Below are 23,103 nucleotides of genomic sequence, written 5' to 3' on the forward strand. Positions count from 1 at the left end.
GGCTTTATTTAAAATATGTTACTTACATTTAAACCTTTGATTTTTATTAAGTTTCTAGCTCTTAATAAACTTCCATGATAGAGAGGTTGCTTTGAGAAGCCAGGAAAAAAGTGCTTATGTGGTGCTCATCCAGGCATGAATTGCAAAACCCTCCCAGCTTTATAAATGTGAATGTGGATTGCTTTTGCTCTCAATACATTTTTCTCAGTACAATAAGGAGGACAATATTCCAAGTTTGAGGTTTATACCACAAGGCATTTTTGATTTTTGCAGGCATAAAAACCTGTTGAAATCTTATGATTCAGTAGGGAACACATTTCCTCCCTCTTCCTTTCTAGCATATAATTCAAAAATGGCAAAGCCAGTTTTATCTAAGCTCCCCCAAATATTCACCTTTGGCCCTATGTCAATAAAAAGTTTTACCTCCTAAGAATTGCTTTCTGGAGTTTTACTAGAAAATTCATCTTTACCTCAGCAGTCAGTGAATATCAACTATTGAGATCCATCTTTATCACCCTCAACAGTATGCTTTGGGCCAAACTAAAGGTGGGGTTTGTTTTCGTATAGAGAGTATCTTATGGTTAGTTATTGGGAAAAGTCAGCCCAAAATAAATTTCCTGAAAATATCCCATACATTCTTGCTGTGACCAAGGAGAGAGATGATGAATATATATATAGAGAGAGATATAAAAAATACATCCTGATAACAAAAAAAGTTGAAAATCAATGACATGTATCTAAGTCACAGAATATATTCAATTTAGTAACTGGAATTTTGCCCCATTAGAGGTCATCAGAACTTGTTACCACAGTGTTGCTGGTCTCTGTCACGGCTCTTGGCAGGTCCTGTGTAGATTTTGAGTTTTCTTTAACAGAAATATATAATGTGTCTCTGTGTGTATGTAAATGTATGCACACCTTCCACCTGAATATAAATGTTACTGCACTTGCTTTCAGTAAAAATAAAACTCTCTATTGACATTCTAAACAGCTGTTTTCCTATTTCCACTAATATGAGTGAGATTTTCCAATGCCAAAAAGTGGAAGCAAGTGGAAATAACCTAAAAGAAAGACTGTCCTGCTAACCTCATATGTTTGGCAATTTATCACACGAGTAAAGCTGATCTGCCATTTTACATATACAACAAATAAAACATTACACAATATTTCCATGTTAATATTATTTTACATTTTAATTACGTAGAAGTAGTCTTACAGAAAATGGGATTCATTCTCAATGCCCTTCACTTATGTGTCAATAATTTTCCGAATTTCTCTTGATCATGATTAGGAAAGCACCCTGGCTGAAGTGTTTCACAGGCACAAAGTGACTTTGTATATCATGTGATGGGACATACAGTGTGGCTGTAGTAGGTAACAGCCAGGGGACTTATCTAAAATTACATAACTCTGCAAATTTGAGAACACAGTGGAAAAAAAGAACTGAAGTTTAAAATAGAAGAAATAAGAACTATGTTAGCTTAAGGGGAACTTTCTCCTTTAAATTACTTTTGAAGGGATTTCTTTTAATACAAACTTACTAAACTGTGGAAAATAAAGAGGAGAATGTACAAAAAAAAAAAAAAAAACATGGCAGGAGGCAATCTGTGGGTATAGGAGTTAGAACAATACAATGCTGTCCATTTGGTTTTAGAAAATAGGACAAAGAGGTTGAATTAATCTTCAAAGGATATTTTATAGCTGCTATTTTTTTTTAAGAGGAAACCCTGTAAATTAACAAGAGAAATACAGGAAGACAAAGAAACACTAATATTCATTTTAAATTTTTGTATTACTTATATTTTCACCATATTGCCCAGAAAATCTAACTTAACACAGTAATAACATGCATCCTGAGGATTAATTCATGAATTGAGAAAACAATCATTTTGGATATGATCTGTGAGAATGACTTTTAAAAGTAAGTTACTCAAGTTAACCAAGTTAAAATACGACTATTTTTACGAACCATCATGTCATTCTTAAGTTAATCACTTGAATAGTATATTTTTCCCCATAAGCTACAATCCAAATTGTTTTTGTCCAAATAATAAACTGACCGAAAGTGCAACTAACGAATAGATCTCAGAAAGTGAAAATACCCAGTCACATGAAGAAAATGTTGGCACCTCTCTGGAACTTGATTTCATTTTTTTTTTTTCATAATTCATTTGACTAATGCACCTTTTCTCCCCTCCAGCTGCTGTGCAGAGTGTCTGCCTTCTGTCTTAATATCTCATCATCTGCCATCTCCCAGAAGTAATTTTCTGACTGTTTCTGTTTATTGTCAAATTTTCATGACATTCTCCCCTCCCTTTTTGCAACTCCTACCCCATGTCATGCTGCAGTGACTAAGTGGTGTGCAATGTTTGTAACAGGCAGGTTTATTTTACAATGAGATTTCAGGGTAAAGCATGTTCAGGCAGTAAAAGAAAAGAAAGCTGATTCCATAATTCGCTTTTCAATGAAGCTTCAAGGGTAATCACAACATGGTTGTCTCTGAATCCTGAGGTCATATACTAAAGGTATTACAAATGATTTAATAAATACATATTTAATTACTGAATCATTTTAAGTGCACTATCTAATTTTCTTACCATATATGGCACACAATTACTAGATTTACTCAGGTTTCTCCAAGTAATTTCCATTAGCATATATTCTTGATCCTTCTTTTCCAGAATTTGGACAACTATTTAGACAATTGCCTTAGAGAGCAGCCACATATTTAAAATAAATAAATAAATAAATAAAACCCCACAAAACCATATCTTCTAGAAACTGTGTGAAAACATATGAAAATACTGTATAGCACTTTCAGAAAAATTCAAAAATAAAACTGGACATAAGTTATTTTATACTAAAATTGTGTAATGTATTCTTTTACGCTAAGACAGTCTTTGCAATGCAAACAATTGACAAGGGTACCTTGACACCAAATTCACAGGAGGAAAATAGAGGAAGAAAAGAACTACAAGAATTCTCCAAAGTCACAGTCAGTCACTTCAATACTCTTGTCTAATATTGATTACAGCATGTATTGCATACCCTAAGAATCAGGCACTATACTTTAAAAGCACTAAGTTATTCTACTCAACAAATGCAAGTGAGTATTTACAATTGCTATCTCTATGTTACAGATGAGAAATTGAGGCAGAGAGAGATTAAATAAGTCTCCAAGTCAGACAGCTTGTAATGTAGGAGAGATATTTTGTCCAAACCATCAGACTCCATTTTCAGCGATTGTAGCCACCAAGTTATACCAGTGCCCCACTTCCAAACAAGTATTTCAGGCTTCCCTAAACTTATTCCTGGTAATTTTTCCCTAGATGGTTAGCAGGGCCTGCTTTTTAAACTATAAACAATAGTAGGCTGTTAAAATAGCCATATGTAATAGATCATTTTCTGCCAATTCTATAAGGTCCTGTTTCTTTTACTTTTCTTTTCTTTTTCTTTCTTTTGTGTGTGTGTGTGTGTGTGTGTGAGAGAGAGAGAGAGAGAGAGAGAGAGAGAGACAAAGTTTCTATCTTGTTGCCCAGGCCGGAGTGTAGTGGCAGGATCCCGGCTCACTTTTACCTCTGCCTCCCAGCTTCAAGCTATTCTCCTGCCTCAGCCTCCCAAGTAGCTGGGATTACAGGCATGAGCCACCACGCCTGGATAATTTTGTATTTTTAGTGGAGATGGGGTTTTTCCATGTTGGTCAGGCTGGTCTGGAACTCCTGATCTCAGGTTATCCAACCCCCTCAGCCTCCAAAAGTGCTGGGATTACAGGCATGAGCCACCGCACCTGGCCTAGGTCCTGTTTCTTATGAAGCATGAGTTCAACTCACATTATACATGACTGCAACCGTGAAACTTCCTACATCCATTTGGATCGCATCTAAATTAAACAATAAAATAAAATTAAGATTATGCCTAAATATGTGTCTCCCTTTGGCCATAACTACTAGGCCTCTCAGCTAAGATTTGTTAGTGTGCAATTGAAATAGCATCCTTTAACCATGATCTTCCATGTGATCTCATTCTCATCCCTCATTTTTGCCTTATCTGCTTAAAATTAGGTTAATCATTTTCAATTCTGTGCATTTGTGCTTTAAAAAATGTGTAATAGCCTCAAATCTCCTTTGAAAATGGGAAAAAAATCTATCTGAATATATGGAAGTGTAAATGTGTTACAATTAAACATTATAGGGGCCTACTCTTATGTTGATTTTAATCCCAAAATGTACAACTGGTCCTTTTACAACCAATTAATAACATCTGATTTAATGGCTCTAAAAACATGACTAGTCCCTAACAACCGTTGCTGAAACTTATTTAGTCCTTTATTTGTATTGACCTAAGTACTTTACATATATTATTTTATTCTCCTGCCAGCTATATGAAATAGATATTGTCATCACCTGTATTTTGCAGATGGAAAAATCAGGCTCGAGATGAACTTGCCCAAGGTCACAGCATTAGCAAGTGATGAAGTCGGGCTGCAACCCAGGAAGTTATCTAATTTGACGTGTTAACCACTGCTCTATATCAGTACCATCCAAATGAGTTTTCTGCGATGACAGAAGTGTGCTATAAAACAGAAGTGAGTTTTTAATTTAAATTGATTTTAATTAGTTCATATGTAAATAGCTGTACATGGCTAATAGTGACCACACTGGACCTATACTGCCTCATGTTGCTATGTTTCACATATTTTACAAAAACATATAAACTCAACCTGTTTCCACTTCTACCTGTCAAACAGTTAAAATCTTTCATCCGATTCTCAACAAAGTGATGTTAACAAACACGGAGAAAAAGTGTATATGGTTTTGAACTCGTATCATGCTAATACCTAACAGAACAGAGGGAACATACTGGCAAATCATTACTTCCCAATTGTATCTTTTTTTCACACATGAAATCTATTTACAACCTAGTTTCTTCCTTTCTAGCTGATCTGTTGATCCGTTTTTGAAGAAGGGGTGATGACACAACAGTGAAGCAAGCTTCCTTGTGTGTTTACAGGCAGACAGCTAGCACTGCCCTGGTGGCGCCTCCACTCACGCACACTTCCTTCCTTCCACATCACTTTCAGTGTTAAACTCTGTGACTAGGGAAAGGCCCACAGCAAATACATGCAAAGGAGTATCGCTTCCAGCTTCTTCCCAAACTTCCCATCATAAATAGCCCAAGCAGCACTCAGTTCCTTATAACCTCAACAACAGATAAAACAACTAACATCTGCTGAGCAGTTTGTTTCGTCCAGCACTTTTACAAGATAAACCATCTGAAAGTCAAGAAATCCTGCAATCTTGAGGCCAAATACGCTTAACTACACTTCGTGAAAAGGAAGTTAAACTCGGAAATTTCACTTGCTCAATTTTGCAGAAGTACTATTTCACATAGTAAATTCACGAATAAAGATTTGAGGAATTTTGGTTTTATTTTGCTTTTTTTGTGTTTCATTTTGACCGCTACTTACACTAAATCTTCCTGTGTGCTCAGAGGTCAGACTGCCTGGGTTTGATTGTTGTAGCAATTTAGCTGTGTGATCTAGGGAAAATTAATCAATCACTCTGTGCTTCTGTTTTCTCATCTTTAAAAAGGAAATAATACTGTTCTTCCTTTTAGGATTGCTGAAATATTGAGTTTATTAATAACGACTACTTCAAACAGTATCTGGCATGGTAGCAAATGTTCAATAAATATCAGATGTTACTACTGTTGCTATTCTTTTTGAGAGGGAGTCTCGCTCTGTCGCCCAGGCTGGAGTGCAGTGGCAGGATCTCAGCTCACTGCAACCTCCACCTCCCGGGTTCAAGCGATTCTTGTGCCTCAGCCTCCTGAGTAGCTGTGACTACAGGCGTGCACCACCATGACCAGCTAATTTTTCTATTTTTAGTAGAGACGGGGTTTCACCATGTTGGCCCGGCTGATCTTGAACTCCTGACCTTAAGTTATCTGCCAGCCTCCGCCTCCCAAAGTGCTGGGATTACAGGTGTAAACCACCACACCCGGCCTTATGTTATTCTTATTGATCAGTCTCACACCTGATTTTAGTACTGCCTGTATTTCCTAGGTTAGTAAATAAAGCATATTGTGCCCTGCCTTGTAAATGAGCTATCACGTGTGTCTGGCTTCATCCTGTGACTGTTCTTTAGGCTGGGGCTCTGCTTCAAATTTCTCTCTCTGTGTCTCTCCTCTGGCCCATAAAACTTAGCAGAACGCAGCACGTGGTATATAACTATCGATTACATGCAAACCGAAGTTAAATGTGTCTCTCCAAGGTAACATTTTTTTTTTTTTTTAAATCAACGGGGAAGACTTTCCCTAGCCACTGGATAACAGGACATGTGGTCAAAATAGTTGTGAAGTAAACCTCTAAGGATGCCAAAGAAGCTCTTCTCCTTGGAGACTTTAGCAAGATTTGCACATTCACTCATATGGGCCTCAAAAGATTATGGGGAGAATGACATTCTTTTTTCTAGACAATCTAAAATGCTGGTGCCAGGTATGTACAAAAGAAAAGAAAACCTGCTTCATTTAGCTTTAGTTAAAATGAAGAAACTGGTACAGGTTGAGTCCCTAATCAGAAAATTTGAAATTCGAAATCCTCCAAAATCGGAACCTTTTTTTTTTTTTTTTTTTCTTAGTAATAGGGATGCTAGCTCTGTCGCCCAGGCTGGAGTGCAGTATGGGGAACTCTGCTCCCCACCTCCCGGGTTCATGCCGTTCTCCTGCCTCAGCCTCCCGAGTAGCTGGAACTACAGGTGCCCGCCACCATGCTTAGCTAATGTTTTGTATTTTTAGTAGAGACGTGGTTTCACCGTGTTAGCCAGGATGGTCTCGATCTCCTGACCTTGTGATCCACACGCCTCGGCCTGCCAAAGTGCTGGGAATACAGGTGTGAGCCACCGCGCCCAGCTGGTAATCAGAACCTTTTTGAGCGTGGACATAGTGGTCAAAGAAAATGTTCTTTGGAACATTTCCAATTTTGGGTTTTCAGATAAGGGATACCGAACTGGTAATCACAATGCGAATATTCTAAAATCCAAAACAAAATCCCAAATCCGAAACATTTCTGGTTCCAAGAACTTCGGATAAGGAATAAGGGATTGAAAAAATCGAGGATTAGGAGTACAGGGCAGTAGCAATTGGTAAAGAAGAAAAAAAAAAAAGTATTTTTGTGGTGAAATGTTTACAATGTGGAAGCTTCTTTCAGATGTCACTGTCTCTCTAGACAGAAAATTTCTTGGTAGGATGCTACTACTTAAGATTCACTTTGTACATATTCATTGTCAAGATAAGAAAAATCCTTCAGTTGGAAAGTCTGCAAAGGAGAAAGAACCAAAAAGTTACATATTTAAATGAAAGTATGCTCCTGGGAGGGATGTTACAGAGGTGATCAGGAGGCTTAAAACAAATAAGCATGGTAAGTATTTTTAAATAAATTTTAAATAAGCCTGATTCTATTTCTTCTAGACTAACCGTGCCTTTTCAAAATTCTACTCATGAATGAATAATGTGAAAATAGTTATTACGTTTCAAAGGATGCATTTATCTATGAAAGTGTTAAGATAAAGTCATCTACTCAGAGCTAAGGTTTAGGCTAATTAAAACATATAAATTACTTGTCTTCTGACCTAAAGGAGATAGGCTCAGGCTGGCATCAGCACAAGCCGTGATCTCAGCAGGGAAATTATGATTATAAATGGAATGGAGCTTCAGATATTACAGGATTGCACATGTCAAAATATTTGGGGCTATAACTAATAGACAATCAATATAACAGACGCATGCATCATTCTTCCCTTTGATTTTTCTGGTAAGTTGAACTTAGAATACCTCAAGCAATAATCATTTCATGCCAAAATTACAGTAAAATTTGCATGAATTACTAAAGTATAGTTTTATTTAAAGAAATATTCTACTTTATGAAATTTTGTTATTTGTTCATGTAATGCATTTTCTAGTTTTCTGGGATTATATCTCCATTCCTATTCAAGTCATGCATCGGAAACTAATTTTGTTAGCATCATTGCAAAAAATCTTTCCCTCTATTCAAGAGCAATCTAAGTAGAGCCTATAACTCTACAAAGCTTATTTATGTCAATTTACTTTAAAAACTGGTCTACATTAAATACACTGGAGCATTGTGAATGGTGCAGTGAAACTACTGGGCTATTAAATGCTATTAAATTGTGCACATTGTTGCCAATAGGAACAATGAGTCTGATGTGAAACTGTGTGAACATGCACTGCTGGTGAAACCACGGTGCCTGAGTGTTTATCATTTTATTCCTTTGAAAGGCTAATATACCCCCAGAATTACATTTTTACTCGGATCAATGTAAAGATCACTCTACATTTTTGGCTAATATTTTTCAAGTGTGTGCATTTATAAGCATGTTGGGGATTCCCAATTAAGTGAAAAAAAATCAGGTTGACAGAATTTATAGGGATGAGGGAGCAATTGTTATCTATGGTTGTTTAAAATAGCAAAGCAGCTTGCTTTAAACATTGAAAGAAGCTATATTCTATCACATTGGTTCAACGTATTTGATCATTATTATTAGGAGTTTATAATTAGTTTAAATAGTGCAGTCCAAAAAACGCTTTTGTTGTTTTGTTCTTGTTTGCAATTGGTTAATAGGACTTCAATGTTATACCTGTTAAGAAAATAATCACAGTGTTGAACATAGAAGTAGGGGTAAATGATTTTGTTCCCAACAACAAATATATATGTATTGAACTTTCCTTTAATTTATGTAAATATTCTCAACAATAAAAATAATATCAAAAGGAACTGTTCCAAACAGCTTCTACAGAATCAGAGTTTTGTTCATTCTTTCTTCACCACATGATTTAATGACTGGGTTAGTAGGTGTGCTTTTTAACTTCTTTTTAAAATATAAATCAATGCTTATAAATGAGTGTGTCAACTGTGTTTGAGTGAATGCAAGTTAATGATTCCTTACATATTTGAATGTATGTATATGTATGTGGGTATGATGGTCATCAAACACATTGATGTGTAGCTGTATACAGAAACACAAACATATGCTTTAAAAAAATTTGCACTCTGACTTAGTGAAAGCACTCCTCAGATACATGAGTATAATTTTATGTTGATTTTATGCTCTCTTGTTAATCTTATTTATGTATATATAAGCATGTGTTTAATGTTGTATTATGAAAAAAATTAACTAATATTAATTTAACCAAGTTTAAAATATATTCTGAAGATAACTTTCAGCACCCATACCTACAAAATGCACAAAATCTGTCTTATTATTTTATGTATTGGGAATTAAAATATACTACATGGCTTTACCTAATTATTTTTAAATTAGGGTATATGAGTCAAGCTGTGGACTATTTTATGAACTGTTCTTTGTCCACAGGTTTTTGTTACAGATGATTGTATATGTAGCCAAAATGCCCTTACTATAATCATTGAAAAGAAGAGCTTATATTGGATTTAAATACATATTAGACATACATTTTTATTATCAACATTCTTTGGCCCACACTACCACCTCTTACATTCCTCGGTTCCCCATTTAATTAATATACTGTCGATGCTTCACCATCTATATAAGAGTGTGTATTTGTGTGTACACATAGACTCTAAACTATATAAAATATACCATCACAGCACAAAGAATAGTTCACACTAAAAACAATAGTGATATCTCCTCCATTTTGTCACCATTTTACTAGCTATAAGAACCACCATTTAGGAAAGTGTTATTTTCTGGTTTCAAACTCTGTTTTACTATGTTTTACATAGATGGAACTTGTGCTATTTCTTTTTCTGTCCTTTTCTTCTCTTTTCTTTGTGTCACATGTTTTGTAGGAGAGAAGGAAAGAAGAGAGGCAGGGAGAATTGAAGAATAGAGGGAAAAAATAAGAGAGAAGATAATAGAAGAAAGCGATGAATGGGTCCTACCATTTAATTGACCTCATGCTTATTTTAACCTTTTCCTCTTTTCCCCATAAACAACACATTTCCTAATTCTTACATCATGCTAGCTAAACGTTAAAGCCATAGAAAATAATTTTCCAGGATAGCAGATCTTTTAAACTGCCTATGATGGTGAAATATATCAATCTATCCAAAACTCATCTTATTTGCTGCGTTTAAGATATACCTTGTAATTGAAGGCCAATACGTTCAGATATAAACTAGATGTCTGTGTATATATTGCAGACTTTCCTATAGCAAGAGTAACTTTGTTCCAAAAAGAAACTCTTTTTGAATATATATAAAAAAAAAATCCTTCTAGCTTTGACACCTACTGACCTTATTTTCTAAACATTAAAATTGACAGCAAAACCCTACTACTGATTTCCATAATCCTGTAAAATCTTTGCCCACTTCAGCCTTCTCAATTGCAAAGCTATTCCAGATGGGGACTATGAAATTTTTGCAGCAAGTTCTACAGCACATAATTTTGTTCAATATAGCTATTATGCTACACACAGCTGTATACTGCCACACAAATGAGCACATGTGCAATAGAATTCTTGTATTATAAGTTTTATAAAACTAAAACTGAGATTAAACAGCCATACACAATAATTTGAAACATCAACATGTGCGTTGCTCTAGGGTTATACAAATGGTGCCATTCCTTTTCCAAGAGAAAAACGTTTGTCATTTAATATTCAGTATTAACACAAATGTTTTCCTCAGAATTATAATCTAAATTAGGTGCTTTAAAATACATCAATATATCATTAACTTCTTACTTTAACACATTAGATCTATAGAAGAATCAATTCTCCCTAACAATGGCGAGAGAACCTAATCACTCTCTAAATTTACTTTTAATTAGCATCATCTGCATTAATTGGTGTAGCTGATAGCAAAACATTACAGTGCATTGCTATTTTATATTTAAAATGTAATATATCGTTTGGTCCCATGTCTTTACAAAAGAGCCTTGCTCGTTTTTCCGCAATCCCTTAGTAACTATTTTTAGATGTATTGCTGAATAATCTTCTCCAGGAAATGATATGACGCTATATTAAGGATGCTCTATTCAAATTAATTTTCAGGCAACAATTTGGTCTTTATTTCCTCTGCATATTAGTGAATGTCCTGATAAATAATTTTTCTCTCTCCTTCATCCTCTTCTCCACCAAATTTTTGGATAAATCAAAGGAAATTTTGTGTAATCAAGAAATAGCCAAGAAGGATGAACCTATTATCTATTAAATGTTTCTTATTGACTATGCTATGTTTTCACACACTTATTATTTTCTCACAAAAATTATGTTCACAGGCAACATTTCCATTGTCCTGATGAGGAAGTGAAACAAAAACTAAAGACTAACAAAACACCTAGGTCTCTAAGTAGTTAACTAGATCCCAAGAAGTGACTTTCCAAAGGTAACACAATTCATATTCATAGCCAGGTAGAGTTATACATGTCATAGGTCACAACCAGAGTTCACGTCCTCTGATCCCCAAGTCCAAGGCTCTTTCTGCTGCATCACATATTCTATTGGTGTCCCACCCTCTATCCAGGTACCTTCACTGTAAAGAAAGCTACAAACATATTAATAACAGGCTCTCCAGTGCAATGAAGACCAACAATTGGTTTAATCAAGACCAATTCCTGACATTTACTTCTAGACTTATTATTTTGTTTCCAATGACGGCTTCTTTTCCAATTGCATATTTTCAAAAGCATCCGTTTGGTCTAACCTAACTTTTCTTTCATATATCTTATCTCATTTAATGACATCCCTCTTCATTTTCTACAATAGAAATTCTAGCTGTTCCTGATTATTCCATTTTCCTATCCCAAAATGCCATCAATTTTTTAATTCTGAGGATTCTGCTCTGAAAATACATCTCTAAGACAGTTGTCTTCAAATATTAGTATGCCTCAGATTCACCTGAGAACTTATTAAAACATGGTTGCTGGACCACATCCTCAAAGCATCTGATTTAATTGTTCTGGGATAAGCCCCAGATAATTGGCATTTTTGGCCAGGTGATATCAATGTTTCTGATCTGAGAACCAGATTTTGACATGCACCATTCCAGGAGATCCTACCACTTTTTGCCCACAGGTATTGTATTATAGTCTCATCCGTATCTTAGATAACTACAAAAAAACACACAAACTGGGTATTTTAGTCACTACCCTTCCTCCCTCCATTCCTCAACTCATCCTGTACCATTTTAATAAGTACAAACAGAAATCTGAGAATGTTATCAAATAACTCATGAATCTCTTCAATGGCATTCCACTGTCCAGAGATCAAGTGATCACCTTAACATTATGGTTTTCATCTACCATGATCTCCTGTTTGTTCTGGCTGTTTCTCTTGCACAAACTTTCACCTTAATCTTAGTCTGGCCAACTCTTCTCTCTTATTTAATAAATTAGAACATGGGCAATAGAATTCTTGTAATATAAGTTTTATAAAACTAAACGTCTATTTCAAAAGTCATATTCTTTGTGAAATATGCCCAAGCTTCCCCTGGCAGAGTTGGTAACGTCTTACTTAGATTCTCTCTTTTGCTTAGTAATAGCTCAATTGAATTGTTCGTTATATTTAAATCAATTATCACTTGGTTCCTTTAGAGGCTTATTTCTATTTGCCAAAGCCTCCACACACACACAAAATCAACAACTTTAGATATTGAGTACCTTATGATTATTTCCTTCTCCCACCCCCCAATAAAAATAAAGAGAAAAAAAGATAATTTGTTTGGCCCGATGACTTCCCTTTATTAAGTGTTCTTTAAAAATGTCTTGATTACAAATATATCATTCAGCATATATTATCACCACCAACACACTATGCTAATGCCAAACTGTACTAAAGAAAGAGTTCAACATTATCTGCATGATTTTAGAAAAAAAATTGTGTAGGCATGTGTCTCTGAGACACAAATGTCTAAATCAATACACAATTATTTCTGTGTAATTTAAATCACCATCTTTAAACATATACAGAAATTGCCTTGATCAACACCTCATGATATGGTCTGTCCTCATCCTCAGTTTTAAGGATTTTACTTTCTGCATGAAAATTCAAAATTTACTACCATCCACATTTATATTTTCTGAATTATATAGTCATAGGGTAAATTCTAAAACCGTTAAAACACATCTTCAATACTAAAAGCATTTTAAATTCTAAGAAAAATATCATCCAACTGGAGGCTGAAATTACCATGGACTAATTTTTATAGCCTTTTCCTTTCCTGCCATATCACAAATTATTATTAATATTTCTTCTATACTTTCTAAAATGACCATTTATAGAATAAAAAAGAATATAATAAATTACAGAATTATAGACAAATTTATTTTGTTTTCCTCAACCACTTTATTAAATCTCTCTTTAGCTGGTAAAATTTCCCATAAAAATCACCTATCTGGAAATAATGCAAAGCTTTCAGAAATAGTATGTTGATGTGAACAAAAAAAAAAAAAAAAAAAAAAAGGAAAGAAGGAAAACATTCAGCTTGTGTTTAAATCACCGTGTTCAGAGTTCACTGATTTTACAGTAATACTTCTTGGCAATTAGTACCCAATTTAGCTTTGTCCAATAAATAGAGTAAATAGGCAGTTTTCCTAAGTCTAGTTAAATCATTGTTATTACTGAAAGCAAGAAAACAATTTAATCATTTCAATGCAGAGTATAACATGTTAAAAGATGTGTTTACACCATGGATTATTACCTTTGAAAAAGTATTTGAGTCTTTTTTGTGTAAAAGAAAAACCCAATGGTGAAATTCTGACTCCTAAGCACTGTTCTCATCAATTGTCTTATAATTAAATCTAGTTATTCCTCAGTATTATAAAAACAATGGTGAAATCTGTCTAAGCGACTATACTATAAAAATAAAACTAAGGCTCACGCTTGTAATCCCAGCACTTTGGGAGGCCGAGGCGGGCGGATCACGAGGTCAGGAGATGGAGACCATCCTGGCTAACACAATGAAACCCCGTCTCTACTAAAAATACAAAAAATTAGCTGGGCGTGATGGCGGGAGCTTGTAGTCCCAGCTACTCCGGGGGCTGAGGCAGGAGAATGGCGTGAACCCGGGAGGCGGCGTTTGCAGTGAGCCGAGATCGTGCCACTGCACTCCAGTCTGGGCGACAGAGTGAGACTCTGTCTCAAAAAAATAAATAAGTAAATAAATAAATAAAATAATAAATAAATAAATGAAGATAATAATAATAATAAAACTAAGTTTTCCCAGTGTCTGACAAGGTAAAAAGATGTTAGCAAATGTCTGTCACATTTCTACAGTTTCTGAAGGAACCCACTTTTCAACTAACAGTAGCACATACCAAGATCATCTCAAAAGGTCTGAGTAGGTGTGCTAAACTAAGAAAGTCTCTTGAAGGGGAAGAAAACTCATTTTCCTCTTTCCTTTATTTGGCTTTGTCTCAAATCCCTTTTTTCTTCATGAAAGGCTTACTGATTCTATCCATGCTGAAAAATGTGCTCGCCTACCGGAATCACTATCCTTTCTTTATGGTATAGCCGCTGTGACAGTTATTAGTCTACCTGAGGAACATTGCAAACAATTCCAAACTCTGAGGGGGTTTGCTCTAGTTAGAATGACCACATTAAAATGGATAACTTCGTTTTTTCATTCAGCATGTGTTGACCTTTGGCTATGACCATTTGGGTGAGATAGTCAGCATGTGTTAGACGACAAGGAAAATTAGTATCAAAAGGGAAGCAAATAAAAAAGTCTAAAGAAAGGCACTAAGGTTTTGTGAAAGGGCAAAGACAAGACAGAGAGATAGAAGATACATGGATTTTTATATATTTAATTCGATGTGAATATAAATATATGTATAAACATCGAAGAGGCACAATAATGGTCACCAAAGATGTACATGTCCTGACCCCAGAAACCTGTGAATACATTAGGTTACATGGCAAGGGGTGGAGGATCAAAGTGGCTGATAATCTGACTTTCAAATGCAGAGATTATCCTGGATAATCCTGGTGGACTCAATGTAATCAAAGGGTCCTTGCACAAGAAGATGGAGGCAGGGAGGGAGCCCTGGAGAGATTCAGTGTTAGAAGTATAAGGCCCAATATGGCTCTGAAGACAGAAAAATGGGGCCACTAGCAAAGGAATGTGGGAGGGCAGCCTTCAGAAGCTGAAAAAGGCAAGAAAAGGGATTCTCCACTAGAGTCTCCAAAAGGAACGCAGCCTCACTGACACTTTGATTTTAGTCCAGTGAGACACACTTTGGACTTCTGAACTCCAGAATTGTAACATAATAAATGTGCTGTTTTAAGCCACTAAGTTTGTGTTAATGTGTACAGTAGAAATAGAAAATAAACACACCCTTCCTCGTTCATCTTTTTTTTTTTTTTTTTTTGAGACGGGGTCTGGCGCGGTGGCCCAGGCTGGAGCGCAGTGGCGCGATTTCTGCTCACTGCAAGCTCCGCCTCCCAGGTTCACGCCATTCTCTGCCTCAGCCTCCTGAGTAGCTGGGACTACAGGCACTTGCCACCACACCCGGCCACTTTTCTGTATTTTTTGTAGAGACAGGTTTTCACTGTGTTAGCCAGGATGGTCTGGATCTCTTGACCTCATGATCCTCCCGCCTCAGCCTCCAAAGTGCTGGGAATACAGGTGTGAGCCACTGCGCCCAGCCCTGGTTCACCTTTAAATTGCAGTTTTCCTTATGTGTATAAACTGTCTATGTCAATGTAGACCAACAGAAGAAATATAATGTAAATCCCACATAAGAACCACAAACATAATTTAAAATGCCCTTTAAGCCACATTAAAAAAATTTTTAATGATATTAATTCTAATGTCTTTTGTTCAATGTAATATGTCCAAATATTGTGTCACTATGTGATCAATTAAAAATTATAAATGAGATATTTAATATTCCTTTTGTTTCTACTAAATCTTCTAAATCTGGTATGTTTGTAATACCACACATCTCAATTTTGACTAGCCACATTTCAACTGCTAAACTGTCATGACTGGCTAGCAACTGCTACATTAAACAGTCCCGATTTCACATAGAGATATTTTATCTATCACCCAAAAGCCAAGTTGGATGATAGTTTTGAATATGCCTATATTAGAAAACTATAATTTTAACATTGCAGCTGTTTTAAATGGATAGTGATTTTTATACATTTTCAAAGTTTATGCGCTTTGACTTTTGCCAAAACATTCAATACATAGTCTAAACCTGAACACAGAAACTTAAACGTTAATAGGACCGTATCAACATGTGAAGTAATTTCAAATGACTAAGTAGAAGTCTGGAGTATTTACGTATCAACTATGCCTTCAGAAAGGCGTATTAGAAAGCTGATCTTCAAATTCTATACAAATTTGATTTTTATAACCTATCTTTTCAAATGTGAGTTTCTGCTTAATCTATTTGGACTCCAATTTTTGTGGTACAAAATGAAGATAAAATGACTTTGCTTTTTTTCATCTACTTCTGAATGGCTGCTTATTTTTATCAAAGCATAGGTACAACAAAGCTGTCATGGGTCATCGTGTCAGTTCAGAGATACTGAACAGAAATAGCCAGAGTATTGGGGTGAGAACACAGGTATTTCAGGGCATCCTTTCCAATGGTTGGCTAAATTCTACAGCTTTCCATTTCTTATACTTTGAGATAATTTACGTAAAGGCAAAAATGCATAATTTATTTTAATGAAATTTCATAAAGACATTTAACAAAGAGAAAATACATAATTGTAGATTATAAGAATCAATAATATTTCTGAAGGTTTTTATTACAAACTAAGCAGTTAGTAGGATGCCCCCCACAACACCATTATACTTATTTTTCTAAATAAAATAACTGTATTGATATTTTAAAATGGTAGCTGATAATACAGTCTCTTTCACTGCCCATGTTAATATTCTATTCAACTAGTTACCAACTTAGCATTTTTTGGGCCGGGCGCGGTGGCTCAAGCCTGTAATCCCAGCACTTTGGGAGGCCGAGACGGGCGGATCACGAGGTCAGGAGAGCGAGACCATCCTGGCTAACCCGGTGAAACCGCGTTTCTACTAAAAAATACAAAAAACTAGCCGGGCGAGGTGGCGGGCGCCTGTAGTCCCAGCTACTCGGGAGGCTGAGGCAGGAGAATGGCGTGAACCCGGGAGGCGGAGCTTGCAGTGAGCTGAGATCCGGCCACTGCACTCCAGCCCGGGCGACAGAGCGAGACTCCGTCTCAAAAACAAAACAAAACAAAACAAAAAAACAAAACAAAAAAAACTTAGCATTTTTTTTTTTCCTTTTCTGGTCTCCAAACTTACACATTTTGGGGATATTATGAACTGTGAATGTATACCCACACAGACACACTCTCTCTTCTAAACATTTAGTGGGCGTTACAGGTTTTAAATAAAATTTATTACAATCTTCATATAATTTACAGTTGAATGAATGTTTCAACTCTAAGACTGTTTATTTAGGATTATCACTATTTAGTCAAAAAAAAATCTAAATTGAAGATGGTCTTCAAATCTCTTAAAGTATTTTTTCCTACAAAAATAGTAAAAATAAAACTTCTACATTTTTTTTTTCCCGTGTACTGGCTTTAGTTGACTTTTTCTCGTAAAGTAGTATCAAAACCTAAACTGACAGTGTATCTAATACCCTGATATGACAACACTGTTTTTTGACAGTTACCTAATACTTACGTTAGGAATGGGTTTTCCCTACAATTAACGAAGTATCACACTTTATGAACCATGTTATTTATCATCATTATCATTTTCATAGCATCTTGCCACTTTGAAGGCTCCTTCTGTTTATGTTTTAACTCAGTCTCGATTATGGTTTCATTAGATGTATGGAGCACGGCACCACCTTGGAAAAGTAAAGCATCGTGACCAGACTTGAAAGTATCTGAACACCTTACTTCTTCACTTTATTTCAAAAAATTGTCAGGCACAGTATCTACCCATGTAGGATCACATACATGGGAAATACAGAAACTAGCATTGGAAGAGCCATAGGTAGGCATATAACTTGGCTCCCCCAACTTTACACACAGCACATGTGAGATGAAGGAAACATCTATAAAAGTTCTGACTGGCAGTTTGATCTCTGAGGGTTGTCTGTCAAAAACTAATGGGACAGGGCGGGCACAATGGCTCAGCACTTTGGGAGGGCAATACCGGCAGGTCATCTGAGGTGAGGAGTTCCAGACCAGCCTGGCCAACCTGGTGAAACCCCGTCTCTACTAAAAATACAAAAATTAGCCAGGCATGGTGGTGGGCACCTGTAATCCCAGCTACTCAGGAGGCTGAGGCAGGAGAATCACTTGAACCTAGGATGCGGAGGTTGCAGTGAGCCAAGATCATGCCATTGCACTCCAGTCTTGGCAATAGAGCAAGATTCCATCAGGAAAAAAAAAAAAAAAAAAAAAAAAAGATTAGGATAGTAGTACTCCTTTGGCACTGATATTAGCAACAGTAGTTGGGAGCAAGGGGTGAAGAGCTTGTTATATGTATTTTATGTATTTTAGTATTTGCCTTTTTATTTTTTCAATCTTTGCTGGTAACATCAGCTCCTTCTCCTTTGGCTGACTCTTGTGATTTATAAGATGATTTACAAGGTCTATTCCCTAAGCTTGGCTGCAGTAAAGAAATTAACCCCATCTGAAAGGCAACGGGGACATGGCTTGACAATACCAAAAGTAAAAACCAGAAGCTCAAGAGGAAGCATCATTATATTACACTTTTTTCTTCTTCTTTGGGACAATTCTTCAAACACTTGAAATTAGTATCATTTCCCCCTAACAGTCTAAGGTTGTTGTTATGCTGAGGCATCCTGTAAGATCGTCTCATATCTTTGTGTGGCCAGTGGACAGAGAAGTGCTGAAACCCAGTGGCACTGTTGGTATTCAGCCGGATTGGGAATTATCCATTGTGAGCCACCATAAAGAATAAAAGTTTCCTTAGAGGACATGTTGCATCATAGGACCATTATGCAAAATCTAAAATAAGACTGGCTGACATGTTGATATTTACTTAACAAACCCTGTGAGCCAAGCACAATGCTCCCTGTTTTGTATTACTAGTTCATTTATCTTCAATACAATTCTATCATGTACCAAGCATTATGATCCCTGTTTTTTGATAAGGAAACTGAGGCCTCAGAAGGCCTTGTTATTTGCCCAAAGTCATTCACCTAGTCACAGAACTAGGACTTGATAATTCATCTGTTTGATTTCAAAGACAAGGTTCTACTCACCACATAAAAGAAGTTTTAAGGACCGTTCCATGCCCAATAACTGCATGAAGTCTTTTCAAATATTTAGTAAAATTCCTCTAATAAAGAAAAATGGTGTGTATATATGTATATGTTTATATATATGTAAATACTATCTTATATACATTTAACACATAAACATATATATTTTTTATATAAATCTTAATTTTAAGCAATATTTTAATTATTTTCTGTGAGGGAGGAGGCTAAAACCACAGGAAGCCAAGAGAAATAATCTAGAATTACTAAAAGGAACACTGAATCTCCACAAAAACGGTGACCAGTTTTATTCTTTGGTGTCAATTTCAAATACTAAATCAAAAACATTTAACCTTTGCCTTTTAAAGTTAAATGAGAACCCGAGAATCTAAATCTGCACTGTGCAATATGATAACTACTAGCCAAATGTGGCTATTTAAATGGAAATTAAGATTAAATAAAATATGAAAAAATCAGTTCCTCAGTCTCGAGAGTGCTGATCTAAATGAAACTAAGGGCTAAGTGCTAATTTTACTGGGGATATCCCTCCTTAACTCTTTTCTTCTTGTCTAGTCTCTGCCCTCTTTCCTCCCTCTCACAACGGTGCACTTTGGAGGAAGAGGAACTGTTTGTCATTTTCACATTATCTTTCATAGGATCCAGTGGGAAAGCTGTCCATTTAGGTAAAAATGACAGCTGGCAAAACACAAACGGACCTTCTGACTTGGGGGTGAGGAGTAAAGTCCAGCCAATGGCATAATGTAGCAGGCATCATTTTAAAACTCACAACATTTCCGTGGTGACTTGAGTCTTGAGTGCTTCCAGATTATATTGGAAGAGAACGAGTTTTAAAAAGAGATGGCTGTTTGAAAAACATAACATCTAGATGGAAAGAACCCAGCGTAGCGTGAAAAATAGATGAAGAAATGAACAAAGCAGTGAGCATTTACATCTATAGAATCCCCTTTTCTAAAGTGAAGAAACTGGAATACCTCTCTTCCTTACTATACCTGACCTCAGTTTTCTTTCATTACATATGTAAAGAATTATAGATACTTATTTTAGATCTACTATAAAAAAGATGGGTTATTATTATTCCCATTATGCACAAATGACTTATAAAAAAGTTTGCATTTTAAAAATGGGAAGTTGAGCAAGATGGCAATTTGGATTGTGAGGCCATGAAGCAGAAGTGGGATCATATAATGCTGTGCCCACTTTTAGCTCTTGCAAATGGTTTCAATGATAAAGGCGAATATCATTGACATCCATATTTTTAATAGCATTAATGATTTTCATAATCACAATAGTATTCCCTAACTCTAGCAAGTCTGTGGGATTATAGGAGTGGTTTGCCAAAGCCTATTTCATAGCTATTTAATAAGTGTTTACCCAAGGTAGATTGATTTATATTCTTCTTAAACATTGTACCATATATAAAAGAACACATCCGTAAACCAAAGTGACTATTTTGAAAAAGAAAACAAAAGCACAGGATAGAAAGGGTAAGAATTCTTTCTTTTTCTGTCACACATGGAATTGACATGTATTAACACAAAATCATGGTAAGTAGCATTCTGGAAGAGACTTCTCTATCACTCAAGTTGCTATCATGCTGAAAACATTTTTATAGTGTATATATTCTATACATATTGTGTATCTATAGTGTGTGTCTGTATAGTATGTGTACATACATATGTAGATAGGCACATAGACAGATGTATGCACATTGTTCAACTTCCTTGAGGCTATCATTGCATGCTTTTTTTCCTCTTTAGGCACAAGATTTTTAAATTTTGTAAAGAAAAAATGTAGAATAATGCTGAATGCTTGCTCTTATTTGACTACATTATATAAAAATTATACTATAATCATAAAGAGAATTTGCCAAATAGAACTCAATATTTATTAGTGTAATAAATGCTGTATATAGTCCTTCAGTTTATTAGTCTGTATTTGTCAACATTCTAATCTGATTAACTTCTGTATTCTATTTCCAGGTACCACATATATTACCAGGAACCCTTTGAAAAGTCAGTACCATGTGAATAAATTCTAACACATTTTTCTAGACATAGTTTGAGGCAAAACTTTTGACAATTTGGTATATAAAGTAATGATTCATTGATATTTATCAATCTCTCTCCCTCTCTCTTTTCACTGAAATTTATACATTTTTTTGGTGGGGAATGGTGTCAGATAATCAGCGCTATGTTGGAAATATACAACATAACCCCTAATCAATCATTAGCTACTCCTTTGTTTCACTTCCTTAGCTTGGTCATGAATCTCTAACTCATTGAGTGTTAGACCAGCGACCTCCAAAACATTGCCTAAAGGTAGGCAAAAGGAGAGGTTAGAGCTCACAAGGGTTCTGTGCTTCTACTTTGTAAGTACTGCCCATTATTTTAGTACCTGCAGTTCCTTGGAATGGTGCGGCACCTGTAAAAGGTTAATGAGCATAGAGACTTTCAGGCATAATGCAAATTACAGACACTACACAGACATTTCATCAAGAAACAGACAAGCAACATGCACGCTGCAGGCACGCTACAGGTGGCAGATATTACTGCAGCTCCATCACTGGGATATGGTACAGATTATATATTTATACATATTAGTGAGATGTATATATTTGGAGAGATACCATTCATAAGTACTATTTAAAAAGAGAGAGAGAGAAAATTGTTTTTCAACAGGTTTTAGGTGCACCTATCTTAGCTTGTTTTGCAATCAGATATTTACACCATTCTTGTTGTGACAGATCATGAGAAATCTCTTCGACTTTATCAAATAAATTAAATAATGTAAGAAACAAGTTTCTTTAAAAAACGACAACAACCACTGTGATTCACTTCTATCCACAAAGTTTTGCATTCACAAATTCAGGCACCTTGGCTTCGCATAAAACATTTTTAATGCTAAAAATAAACTGTGGTCTAAATAATCTACAATAAATATTTTAGGTAGATTTGAAGTCTCTGATCTGTTGAAAAGTAAGGTGAGGACTTTTTGATGAACTCTCAATTAAAAAAGAGAAATCAAGCTGTCAGTTTTTCTAAAAATCTTGAATGATTTGCCTTCAAAATCACATTCATTATTCTATGAGAATCGTCAGGCATTAATGTACATGCATTAATACTACCATCATTGCAGAGGGCCTGCAGAGAAAGAGTTCTTCCATTCCCAGTTTCATTTAAAAAATAATCTCTTGTTATTTTTGTAACACTAAGCACTAATACAGAAGTAATCAAATTAGCATTAGCAGTTCATGTTGTAAACTTCAATGTGTATTGCTACAACATCAAAGTAAAAATATTTGCATATCAAAAGTAAAAGAGGTGGGATTTAAATGGATTTCGTGTCTTAAACAAAACTAACTAGGCCTTGATGATACCTTAAATGATAAATAGTTCGCAAATATAGAAATTGAATATATTTATATTTCTTTTTCAACAAACCCAAGGCCTGTGTACTAAATGCTAATGAAATATGAATATTAGAAAAAAATGGAATATGACAGTGCATATGGAAAATGTTGGGCTTCTCATAAACTGAGAATTCTGTTTAATTCATACTATAGTGTTTACAACTGTTTATAACTAAGAGTATGTAGGTGACAATTCTGTCTACCCATGTATCTAACATATTACAATATTCTGAGTCTAATTATTCTCAGTAATTCATCATATAGAAAAATGTAATGGAGTTGATAGAGTTGTGGGCAGAAACATGCCAAAATAATGTGTTTTCTACAGTATGCATCCCTCATTTTTTGTCACATGGTACTATCGTGCAGTTTCTATCTGCCTACCACAATGTCTAATGTTTTAATATTCCTTTCTCACATGGTGATTCGGATGGCCAAACTGAA

At 35.4% G+C, this 23,103-nt stretch overlaps 1 protein-coding gene across 5 annotated transcripts in view; it reads right to left on the reverse strand.

Annotated features, from left to right (window-relative positions):
* The window catches only part of PCDH7 (protocadherin 7), a 535,818-nt gene that overhangs the window by 245,144 nt on the left and 267,571 nt on the right, over positions 1-23,103 (reverse strand). The window contains exon 3 of one of the 5 annotated variants that reach the window (XM_009206640.4): positions 21,645-21,671. The exons of the other annotated variants lie outside the window; for them this stretch is intronic. Within the exon in view, the coding sequence (XP_009204904.1) occupies positions 21,645-21,671 (27 nt within the window). The remainder of the gene's footprint in view (positions 1-21,644; positions 21,672-23,103) is intronic. 5 annotated transcript variants of the gene reach the window in all.

The sequence above is a fragment of the Papio anubis genome, chromosome 3 (assembly GCF_008728515.1).
Source record: "Papio anubis isolate 15944 chromosome 3, Panubis1.0, whole genome shotgun sequence".
NCBI classification, from domain to species: domain Eukaryota; kingdom Metazoa; phylum Chordata; class Mammalia; order Primates; family Cercopithecidae; genus Papio; species Papio anubis.